The sequence below is a fragment of the Lampetra fluviatilis genome, chromosome 58 (genome assembly GCF_964198595.1).
Source record: "Lampetra fluviatilis chromosome 58, kcLamFluv1.1, whole genome shotgun sequence".
NCBI lineage: Eukaryota > Metazoa > Chordata > Hyperoartia > Petromyzontiformes > Petromyzontidae > Lampetra > Lampetra fluviatilis.
This window is the reverse complement of record NC_136332.1, coordinates 7,523,535-7,535,526: the sequence shown is the minus strand read 5'-3', so window position 1 is coordinate 7,535,526 and position 11,992 is coordinate 7,523,535. Positions and strand designations below refer to the sequence as shown.

General features: G+C 60.2%; 1 protein-coding gene across 1 annotated transcript in view; it reads right to left on the bottom strand.

Moving 5' to 3' along the window:
* ERN1 (endoplasmic reticulum to nucleus signaling 1) overlaps window positions 1-11,992 on the bottom strand; it is a 45,203-nt gene that overhangs the window by 2,842 nt on the left and 30,369 nt on the right. Inside the window, 12 exon segments of the mRNA XM_078880612.1 lie at window positions 915-1,062; window positions 1,414-1,607; window positions 2,516-2,615; window positions 3,153-3,342; window positions 4,509-4,617; window positions 5,279-5,360; window positions 6,612-6,863; window positions 7,343-7,462; window positions 7,465-7,557; window positions 8,126-8,277; window positions 10,804-10,981; window positions 11,485-11,563. Of these exon segments, the coding sequence (XP_078736738.1) occupies window positions 915-1,062; window positions 1,414-1,607; window positions 2,516-2,615; window positions 3,153-3,342; window positions 4,509-4,617; window positions 5,279-5,360; window positions 6,612-6,863; window positions 7,343-7,462; window positions 7,465-7,557; window positions 8,126-8,277; window positions 10,804-10,981; window positions 11,485-11,563 (1,697 nt within the window).

Below are 11,992 nucleotides of genomic sequence, written 5' to 3'. Positions count from 1 at the left end.
AGCTTTTAATTAAAACATTTAAATTAAAAATTAACTCACAGCGGCCTAAAGCCTAGAACTAGGCCTCAAACTCTCCCTTCGTATCGTACCCCCGCGTGTGTGAAAGGGAGTTAATGTTTAACAATGTTACATTCCCTGATGTTTTTAAATAGAAACATTTAAATTTAAAGCTTTTACATAAATAATAAAAACATTTCAATTAAAAATTAACTCACAGCGGCCTAAAGCCTACAGCTAGGCCTAAAGCCTAGAACTAGACCTCAAACTCTCCCTTCGTATCGTCCGATTAGGTGTATCAACATCGCCCCCTACTGCAAACACTTGGCAGGACCCTACAAAACCTTTAGACTCAGTGAGGCTTTCCTGGCTTAACAAGTGTAATAATACATTATGTTTACATTCTTTGGTTATTCGTTCCTACCAGCCCACCCCACAGGGTCCTGTTAATTCACGCGGGGTGAAGACACCCACGCCTTGCGCGAGGGGGCAACGCTCGATCCCCACACGGATGGGAACACGCGGAGACGAGTCGACACGCCCTGCCGTGCACCGCCTGGGGCATGGCTCCTCCTCCTCGACACCCACCCGCGGCGAGAAGGGAGGGAGTGTCACACCCATCCACGCGTGATCCGCCAACCCTCACCACCAACGCCAACGCCGCCGCCGCCACGACCACCCAACTATATAAATGGCGTCCCGTGAATACGCCGCCGGCGCTGGGTGATTACGGAACCGGCGTGCGGTTAAGACGGCGCCGGAACGCGGTGAATATGGAGCTGGCGCTGGGTGATTACGGCACCGGCGTGCGGTTAAGACGGCGCTGGGTGATTACGGCACCGGCGTGCGGTTAAGACGGCGCTGGGTGATTACGGCACCGGCGTGCGGTTAAGACGGCGCCGGCGCTGTGCGCTCACCGTGCTCGTCGGACGCCAGCTGCTCCATGCTGCAGGCGCCGGCGAGGATGTTGGCCTGGCGGTGCAGGCGGTCCCCGAAGAGGTGGCGGCCCCCCGACAGCACGAAGTAGAGCACACAGCCAGCGGAGAAGATGTCTACAGCACACGTCTGGGGGGGGGGGGGGGTGGTGAGTGAGTGGTGAGTGAGAGTGAGTGGTGAGTGAGTTGGCGTTTGTCTCTGTGTTGGTGTTTGTCTCTGTGTTGGTGTGCGTCTCTGTGTTGGTGTTTGTCTCTGTGTTGGTGTTTGTCTCTGTGTTGGTGTTTGTCTCTGTGTTGGTGTTTGTCTCTGTGTTGGTGTGTGTCTCTGTGTTGGTGTGTGTCTCTGTGTTGGTGTTTGTCTCTGTGTTGGTGTTTGTCTCTGTGTTGGTGTTTGTCGCTGAGTTGGCGTTTGTCTCTGTGTTGGTGTTTGTCTCTGTGTTGGCGTTTGTCTCCGTGTTGGCGTTTGCCGCGTGCCACGCACCGGGCTGCAGTCTTGCGTGAGCAGCTCCGGCGCGATCCACCCCTCCGTGCCGGGAATCCCCGATCGCAGGCTGAAGCTCTGCCTGCCGGCCGACAGCTTCTTGCAGAGGCCGAAGTCGGAGATGAGGGCCTTGATGCGGCCGTGGCCGCTGGGCAGCGACAGCAGGATGTTGTGGGGCTTCAGGTCCCTGTGCACTAGGTGAGGGGGTGGGGGGAGTAGGGGAGAGGTGGGGCACGGTGTGGGTATTCCTAAGGGTGCTAGGAGGGTGCACAGAGGCGGTGCATCTGCCAGTCATCTCAGCGAGTCAACCCATGGCACCTGGGTCTGTCCCGTGGCATCCGGCCGGCAGAGAGCCTTCGACACTTCAAAGTGCACCTGGCCTGGCACAGGCGCCGTGGTGACGTCTCCCATAGTGGCGAATTTGCCGGGTATTGGCGAGCGTGAGTGAGTGTATGGGGAGCGGTGGTGCAGCGGTTAGCGCCACGCTGCGCTACAAACCCCACGGCCCGGGTTCGGTTCCCGCTCACGGCCACCAACATCGGTGACGATTACCTGAAACGGTTCTGGGCCTCCCCTAGGTCAACTAGGCCTCAAATGAGTACCTGGCACGGTGTGTAGTAAACATCGCCATCAAGGGAGACAGAGGCGGTCATTGGGCGTGGCGCTGGCCCCCCACCCCCTCGTGCGCCGTGCCGGCCTTCACAGGTGCTGCTACGCCACGAACAGCACTCGCCCCAACAGCCTGGCGCTGTGACTTGCTGTGACGCGGTGTGACTTGCTGTGACGCGGTGTGATGCGCTGTGACGCGGTGTGACGCGGTGTGACACGGTGCGACGCGGTGCGACTGACGTGCGACAATGTGTGGCAGTGTGGCACGGCGGCACACGTTGTGGCACGGTGCAGTTGGCCATGACAGTGTGGTGAGCGGTGTGTGGCACGGGGCGTGGTGCACGGTGTGGCGTGGGGTGTGGTGTGGGGTGTGGCGCGGGGTGGGGTGTGGGGTGTGGTGTGGGGTGTGGCGCGGGGTGGGGTGTGGGGTGGGGTGTGGTGTGGGGTGTGGCGCGGGGTGGGGTGTGGGGTGTGGTGTGGTGTGTGGCTGTACCGATGTTGAGCGAGTGGAGGTGAGCCAGGCCGGACAGCGTCTGCTGCAGCAGTGTGACCGGGTCGAGGCCTCGCCGCTCGAAGGCCGGGTCCAGCACATACTGCGTCACACACAGCGTCACACACAGCGTCACACACAGCACACAGCGTCACACACAGCATCACACACACACAGCACACAGCGTCACACACAGCGTCACACACACAGCGTCACACACAGCGTCACACACAGCGTCACACACAGCGTCACACACACAGCGTCACACACAGCGTCACACACAGCGTCACACACAGCGTCACACACACAGCGTCACACACAGCGTCACACACAGCATCACACACAGCGTCACACACAGCGTCACACACACAAAGTCACACACACAGCGTCACACACACAGCGTCACACACAGCGTCACACATTCGCTCACGGCATCACACACAGCATCAAAGCTCGCCCGTGTAGCCTGAACAGACTGTTGGGGAGGCGAGTCCAGCGTCTCCCCCCCCCGCACCCCCACCCCCCGCACCCCACCCCCCGCACCCCCACCCCCCCGCACCCCACCCCCCGCACCCCCACCCCCCGCACCCCCACCCCCCCGCACCCCCACCCCCACCCCCCGCACCCCACCCCCCCGCACCTCGCGCAGGGTGGCGGCGCACAGCTCGGTGGCGATGTACTGGAACTGTCGGTCGCGCTCCGTGCAGAAGTAGCGGATGACGTGCGCGTGCTCATCTGACTCGCGCAGCAGCTGCACCTCGCGCTCCGCAAAGCTGAAGCACTCGGGCAGCAGGCGCTTCACCGCCACGGCGCGCCCGTCAAACCGGCCCCTGGCGCCGGGAAACACGCCACGCACGTACACAGATGCACACACACACGTACACACGTACACAGACACGTACACACACACGTACACAGATACACACACACATGTACACACGTACACAGACACGTACACAGATACACACACACACGTACACAGATACACACACACACGTACACAGATACACACACACACGTACACAGATATACACACACACACACATACACAGATATACACACACACGTACACAGATACACACACACACGTACACAGATACACACACACGTACAGACGCACACGTACACAGATACACACACACGTACACACATGTACAGATGCACACGCATGTACACAGATACACACACACGTACAGACGCACGTACACAGATACACACACACACGTACACAGATACACACACACGCACACACACGTATAGACGCACACGCACTGTCATGGTGGCTATGATGATGGCTGTGACGATGATTGTGATGGTGGCAGTGACGATGGCTGTTGTGACGATGGCTGTTGGGACGATGGCTGTTGTGACGATGGCTGCTGTGACGATGGCTGTTGTGACGATGGCTGTTGTGACGATGGCTGCTGTGACGATGGCTGCTGTGACGATGGCTGCTGTGACGATGGCTGCTGTGACGATGGCTGTTGTGACGATGGCTGTTGTGACGATGGCTGTTGTGACGATGGCTGTTGGGACGATGGCTGTTGTGATGATGGCTGTTGTGACGATGGCTGTTGGGACGATGGCTGTTGTGACGATGGCTGCTGTGACGATGGCTGCTGTGACGATGGCTGTTGTGACGATGGCTGTTGTGACGATGGCTGTTGTGACGATGGCTGTTGGGACGATGGCTGTTGTGACGATGGCTGTTGTGACGATGGCTGTTGTGACGATGGCTGCTGTGACGATGGCTGCTGTGACGATGGCTGCTGTGACGATGGCTGTTGTGACGATGGCTGTTGTGACGATGGCTGCTGTGACGATGGCTGCTGTGACGATGGCTGTTGTGACGATGGCTGCTGTGACGATGGCTGCTGTGACGATGGCTGTTGTGACGATGGCTGTTGTGACGATGGCTGCTGTGACGATGGCTGTTGTGACGATGGCTGTTGTGACGATGGCTGTTGTGACGATGGCTGTTGTGACGATGCCCCACCTGTAGACGATGGTGCCCTCGGCGCCGTGGCCCAGCACGTGGCGCGGGTAGAACGAGATGCTGCCCACACGCGTCTCCTCCTCCTCGCCCGCCTCCTCGCCCTCCTCGTCTGGGGAGCGGCAGCAGCAGCAGTAGTTGCAGCAGCAGCAGTAGTTGCAGCAGCAGCAGTAGTTGCAGCAGCAGCAGTAGTTGCAGCAGCAGCAGTAGTTGCAGCAGCAGCAGTGGCAGCAGGAGTAGCAGCAGCAGTAGCAGCAACAACAGTAGTAGCAGTAGTAGCAGCAGCAGTAGCAGCAACAACAGTAGTAGCAGTAGTAGCAACAGCAGTAGCAGCAACAACAGTAGTAGCAGTAGTAGCAACAGCAGTAGCAGCAACAGCAGTAGTAGCAGTAGTAGCAACAGCAGTAGCAGCAACAACAGTAGTAGCAGTAGTAGCAACAGCAGTAGCAGCAACAACAGTAGTAGCAGTAGTAGCAACAGCAGTAGCAGCAACAACAGTAGTAGCAGTAGTAGCAACAGCAGTAGCAGCAACAGCAGTAGTAGCAGGTGGCAGTGCAGCATTGGGGGGCGGCACAGCACAGCGCAACACACCACCATCTCTGCGTCATACCGCCATGCACCGCATAACATACACCATGACACATCACAACACTAAGCACTACACCATCACACCACCACATGACATCACAACTCTACGCACCACACCGCCACGGCACAGCAACACACCGCACCGCGACACGGCGACCGACCGCGAGTGGTGACGTCGCCCTCACCGTCGTCGCCGCGCTCGCCGGCGCTCCCCTCCGCGACGGCGCCGGGGGCCGTGGCACCGCCAGAGTGACGCAGGCGTCCCGACTGCAGCACACACAAAGATCCCCCATGTAACCTTAACAGACTGTAGGGGCAAGTGCTGTTAGCGAGCACCTATGAAGGCTGGAATGGTACACGAGGGGGTGGGTGGCCAGCACCACACCCGACCGCCTTTGTCTCCCTAGCGACGATGTTTACACACCGCACCAGGTACTCATTTGAGGCTGAGTCGGCCTAGGGGAGGTCTAGGCCCGGTTCAGATAATCGTCACTGGTGTTTGCCGTGAGTGGGAATCGAACCCGGGTCGCCAGGTTCGTAGTGCAGCGCGCTAACCACTACACCACCGCTCCCCACACGCACACGCACGCACACACACGCGCACGCATGCACACGCACGCACGCACACGCACGCACGCGCACGCACACACGGGTCAGCACCACACACGTAACACGCGTATGGGGCAGCACCACACACACGGGTCCCCATACGCACACGCAGGGTGCAGCACCACACGCCCACACACACACACACACGCCCGCACACACACACACACGCCCACACACACACACACACGCCCACACACACACACACACGCCCACACACACACACGCCCACACACACACACACACGCCCACACACACACGCCCACACACACACACGCCCACACACGCACACACACGCACACACACACACGCCCACACACGCACACACACGCCCACACACGCACACACACGCACACACACGCACACACACACACACACGCCCACACACACACACACGCACACACACACACGCCCACACACACACACACACGCACACACACACACACACACGCCCACACACACACACGTGCACACACACACACACACACACGCACACACACACACACGCCCACACACACACACACGCACACACACACGCCCACACACACACACACACACGCCCACACACACACACACACCCACACGCACGCACGCACACACACGCACGCACACACACACACACGCCCACACACACACACACGCACACACACACACACGCACACACACACACACGCACACACACACACACGCACACACACACACACACGCCCACACACACACACACGCCCACACACACACACGCACACACACAGAAGGCAGCAGCAGCAGCAGCATGGCAGTGAGGAAGTGCGGACAGGGAGTCACGCGGGGGTGGGGGGGTCGGGGGTCACGCCGGGTGTCACGCCAGGGGTCATGCGGTCGGGTCACGCGGGGGGGGGTCACGCGGGGGGGGGGTCACGCAGGGCACCGCACCCCCGAGGAGCGGCTCAAGCGGTGCCGGGGTGAGTCGGTGGGGCGCCGCTCTCCCCCCCCCGGGGAGCGGGGGGGCAGCCGCGATGATGACGATGAGGAGGCGGACGACGAGGAGGAGGAGGATTGTGACGAAGCCGGGGAGCCGGGCGCCGCCAGGGCCAAGGCCTGCGCTTGCGCCAGCAGCTGAAGGCGCTCCTCCAGGCGCTCCTCAAGCTGCTGGCGCTGCTGGCTCTGCTGCTGCTGCTGCACCGTCTGATAATACATCATTCACTTGTAAGGCCCCTACCACGAATGTCTCAATGGGCTTGATGGCGCTGGGGGTATCGCTATGAGTATGTCCGAGTATCGCTATGTGTACATGTGTATCTCTACGTGTGCGTATCTCTACATGTGTGCATCTCTACGTGTATGCATCAGCCGGTCATCTCGGTCATCTCGGTCAGTCGACCCGTGGCACCTGCTGGGTCTGCCCCGTGACCTCCTGCCAGCGGGCGTTCAACACCTCACGTGGCCTCAAGGTGCACTTGGCCTGGCACAAGCGTCGTGGTGACGTCACCGCCACTTAGTGGCGAATTGCGGTTGTTGTTGTTGTATCTCTGCGTATGCGTATATCTGTACGTATACATGCGTTTCCTTGTGCGTTTCTCTCTTAAACAAAACCAGGTAGGAGCGTGATGACACCGATCTCGAGGGTTCGGGGTTGGGGGTGTTCGGGGTGGGGGGAGGCTGACCCTGGGGTAGGTGACGAGGAAGGCCACCCATCCGGCGAGCAGCACGGAGCCCAGCAGCAGCACGGCCACGTCCCTCGACACCGCGGGGGGGGGCTCCTGGGGGGGCCGCGGGGGGGGGGGGGGCCCGCCGCGGGCGGGGGGCCCGGCCCGCCCCCCCGGGCGCCGCCACCCCGAGCCGCGTCCCTCTCGGGGGGCGAGGGCTCTCCGCCGGGGTCCTAGGGGAGGGCCGCACGACAACGATGACAACGGCAGCGGCGCTTGTGCCAGGCTGGGTGCGCTTGTGGCTGGCGGGAGGTCACGGGACAGACCCGGGTGCCGTGGGTTGACCGACTGAGACGACTGGTAAGGTAAGTGGCCGCATGACGGCATGAGAACAGCGGCACCTCATGCACCATCGTCACCGTCAGTGACACCATCGTCACCACGAACATCGTCGTCGTCAATTACACCACCGACACCGTTGCCATCTCCACCACCACCACTCTCACACGACCACCACCACAACAACAACACCGCGACCACTCTCACACCACCACAACAACACGACAACAACATCGTCACCATCACTACCACCACTCTCACACGACCACCACCACGACAACAACACCGTCACCATCTCTACCACCACTCTCACACTGCGACCACTATCTTCACACCACCACTCTAACACCACCACAACAACACCGCCACCACTCTCACACCACCACAACAACACCGCCACCACCATCTCCACCACCACAACAACACCACCACTCTCACACCGCCACCACGGAGGCCACGCACCGGCGTGTACGAGTGTCGATCGCCGCCCTCCGCGCCACCGTCTCTGTCGCCGCCAGCGCCGGCGCTGGGGATGACGGTGCCGGATGCGGCGGCGCGCTCGGGGAGGCCGCTGGGGAGCTCGCCGAGCGCCGGCAGCGGGCGCTCGTGGTGCCCTGCGGCGTGGTGACACACGGGGGGGGGGGGTCCAGAGGGGGGGGAGGGGGGGGGGAAGCGGGGCACGGTTGGGATGGTGCACGGGAAGATGGAGCGACGCTCCTTGTGCGAGCGGGGTGCAGGCCACGTGTGTGTGTGTGTGCGAGTGTATATGTGTGTGTGTGCGTGCGGATGTGTGTAGTGGCCTCAAGGTGCACATGGCCTGGCACAAGCGTCGTGGTGACGTCACCGCGGTTGTTGTTGTTGTTGTGTAGTGGGGAGCAGTAGTGCAGCTGTTAGCGCTGCGCTACGAACCTGGCGACCCGGGTTCGATTCCTGCTCACGGCCAACATCGGTGACGATTATCTGAACCGGTCCTGGGCCTCCCCTAGGTCGACTCAGCCTCAAATGAGTACCGGGTGCGGTGTGTAAACATCGCCACTGAGGAGACAAAGGTGGTCGGGCGTGGTGTTGGCCACCCACCCCCTCATGTGCTGTTAAGGCCTTCAGCGGTGTTCGCTATACGGGGAATCTGTCTTTGTTTGTATGTATGTTGAACTTTGTGTGTACGTGTGTGCGTGCGTGTGCACGTGCGTGCGCGTGTGTGTGTGCGTGCGTGCACGTGTATGTGTGCATGCACGTGTGTGTGTGCGTGCACGTGTGTGTGTGTGTGCGTGCATGCACGTGTGTGTGTGTGTGCGTGCGTGTGTGTGTGTATGTGTGCGTGCACGTGTGTGTGCGTGTGCGTGTGTGTGCGTGTGTGTGCGTGTGCGTGTGTGTGCGTGCGTGCGTGCACGTGTGTGTGTGTGTGCGTGCGGTTTCAGGAAAGGGCGGTCCTGCACAGATGCCTTATTTTCTGTCCGTCTGCTACAGCAGAGGTGTAGGGAATTCCAAAAAGACCTACATCTCTGCTTTATTGACCTGGTCAAGGCCTATGATACCATCAGTAGGACTGGGCTCTGGGTTGTTCTTCGTGCTTTCGGAGTCCCTGACCCTCTGCTCACGATCATTAAGGACCTTCATGATGGTGAGCGGGCCCGGGTAAAACTACGTGGCCGGGAGTCGGAGCCTTTCCCTGTACACCTTGGGGTGCGACAGGGATGTCCTCTGGCTCCCACATTATTTAACATCTATTTCGACTGCGTAGTTCGTGAAGCCTTCAATAGCTGTACCGGGGGAATTACCATTTGGTACAGATATAATGGGAGGCTGATCGACGCCCGGGTGCGATCAAGGGATGGCTCCCTATTGGTCAACCACGTTATGTATGCCGATGATTTGGTAATAGCTGCTCATTCAGAAGAGGAGTTGGAGACGCTGCTGCTGAGACTGGAGCGTGCCACTAAGAGGTGGGGCCTTACCATCAGCCCCACCAAAACTAAGCACCTGCCTGGGTATTTTGTACCATCGGGCACTCCACCCCCACAACTCCCAATCGGTGATGGGGCAGTTGTGGAGAGAGTGGAGAGTTTCCCATACCTGGGCAGTGTGCTTATGACCGGCTCCAGTTTATCAGCAGAGGTCTCACTCCGAATCAGTCGAGCGGCAATATCTTTTCATCGGTTGCGTAACGCTGTGTGGAAGCTACCTGGTCTGTCGCTCCGCACGAAGCTTCAGGTCTTCTCGGCCACGGTCATTCCCTCCCTTCTCTACGCTTGCGAAACGTGGGCCCCCCTAGTGGAGCATCTTCGCCGGTTGGAAACATTTAGGCTGGCCTGCCTACGATCCATCCTGGGTTTAACCAGGCTGGATTGTGTGAGGAGCTCACAAGTCCTTGAAAGATCTGAGCAAAGTCCCATCAGTGAGCTCCTCCGGCAGGCAAGGCTGCGTTGGCTGGGTCATGTAGCCCGCATGCCCAGCCACCGCATGCCTAAACAGCTTGTGTTCGGCCGGATCGAGGGGGCTAAACGGGCGCGGCACGGGCTAGAGAAGAGATGGAGTGATGTGGTACAGGAGGACGTGGAGCTGAGTGGACTTGCCGATGACTGGTACCAGCGGTGTCAAGATCGGCCTCAGTGGAGGAGGCTCGTGAAGGACGCTACTGGGCAGTTGGAGGCAGTCGCCCTCCAACAACAACGGAGGGCGGAGGAGCGACGCTCACAACAACGAGCGGAGCGCCGGGTGGCTAAAGCACAGCAAGTTGGCACAGTAGGGGGCACAGGTGGTGCATCAGCCAGTCATCTCGGTCATCTCGGTCAGTCGACCCGTGGCACCTGCTGGGTCTGCCCCGTGACCTCCTGCCAGCGGGCGTTCGACACTTCACGTGGCCTCAGGGTGCACATGGCCTGGCACAAGCGTCGTGGTGACGTCACCGCCACTTAGTGGCGAATGGCGGTTGTTGTTGTTGTTGTTGTGCGTGTGTGTGTGTATGTGTGCGTGCACGTGTGTGTGTGTGTGCGTGTGTGTGTGTATGTGTGTGTGTGCGCGTGTGTGTGTATGTGTGCGTGCACGTGTGTGTGTGTGTATGTGTGTGTGCGTGTGTGTGTGCGTGTGTGTGTGTATGTGTGCGTGCACGTGTGTGTGTGTGTGCGTGCGATGACCCTGACCGATGAGCAGCCAGTGGTTGGACTGCAGATGGGAGCGAGCGCCAGCCCCAGTGCCTTGTGGGTACTTGACATCGGTGCTGGGGGTGATCTCACACTCGTGGCCTTCGTCGCCCGATACGGGCGACGTCAGATGGTCCGGCACGGGGCCCTCCAGCAGGGGCAGGGGCCGGCCCCTCGGCTGTGTGACACACACAAGCGTGACACACACACAGCGCGCGACACACACACAGCGCGTGACACACACACAGCGTGACACACACACACAGCGTGACACACACACAGCGCGCGACACACACACAGCGTGACACACACACAGCGTGACACCCACACACAGCGTGACACACACACAGGGCGTGACACACACACACACAGGGCGTGACACACACACACAGCGTGCGACACACACAGCGTGCGTGTGAGCAACCCAAGTGGCGGTTCGTGTGCGGGTGAGCACGCGGATGGGAATGAAGGTGAGTGGGCGGGCGAGCAGGTGGGCGAGCGGGGCGGGTGAGAGGGTGGGTGAGCACGTGGGTGGGAATGAAGGTGAGTGGGCGGGCGAGCCGGTGGGCGAGAAGGTGGGTGAGCGGGGCGGGTGAGAGGGTGGGTGAGTGGGGCGGGTGAGAGGGTGGGCGAGCGGGTGGTGGGTGGGTGAGCGCGGGGGTGGTGAGCGACGACGCTCACCACGACAGACACGCCCTCGTGGACGAGCGAGGGCGACGCGTACAGGCTGCTCGAGTACTTCCCCACGTACAGGGTCGGTCTGCACACACACAAAGACAAAGGTCCCCCGTGTAGCATTTGACAGACTGTTGGGGCAAGTGCTGTTAGCGAGTAGAACCGATGAAGGCCGGCACGGCCGATGTGTTGGTGAGCGGCGATGCAAAGCGCGTGCGGGAGGGCGGCTCCATCCAAAACAAAACAAGAGGGGCAGATGAAATGCATCTTACACATCTCATCAGCAGCACGCACGGCCTCCTGGGAGTTCATTATTTCAGCGGCAGCGGCGATTCAAGACGAACAAAACTCTGCACCGGTTTCGACATTCAGCGTCTCATCAGCGGCAGGGTCGGGCTTCGCTTGAATCAACGCTTGACCCAATCGCGCGCAAATACATATCTTGTCCTGTTAATGTGCGTGAGCAGCTGCGTGTGCTGTGTGTGTCTGTGTGTGCTGTGTGTGCTGTGAGGTG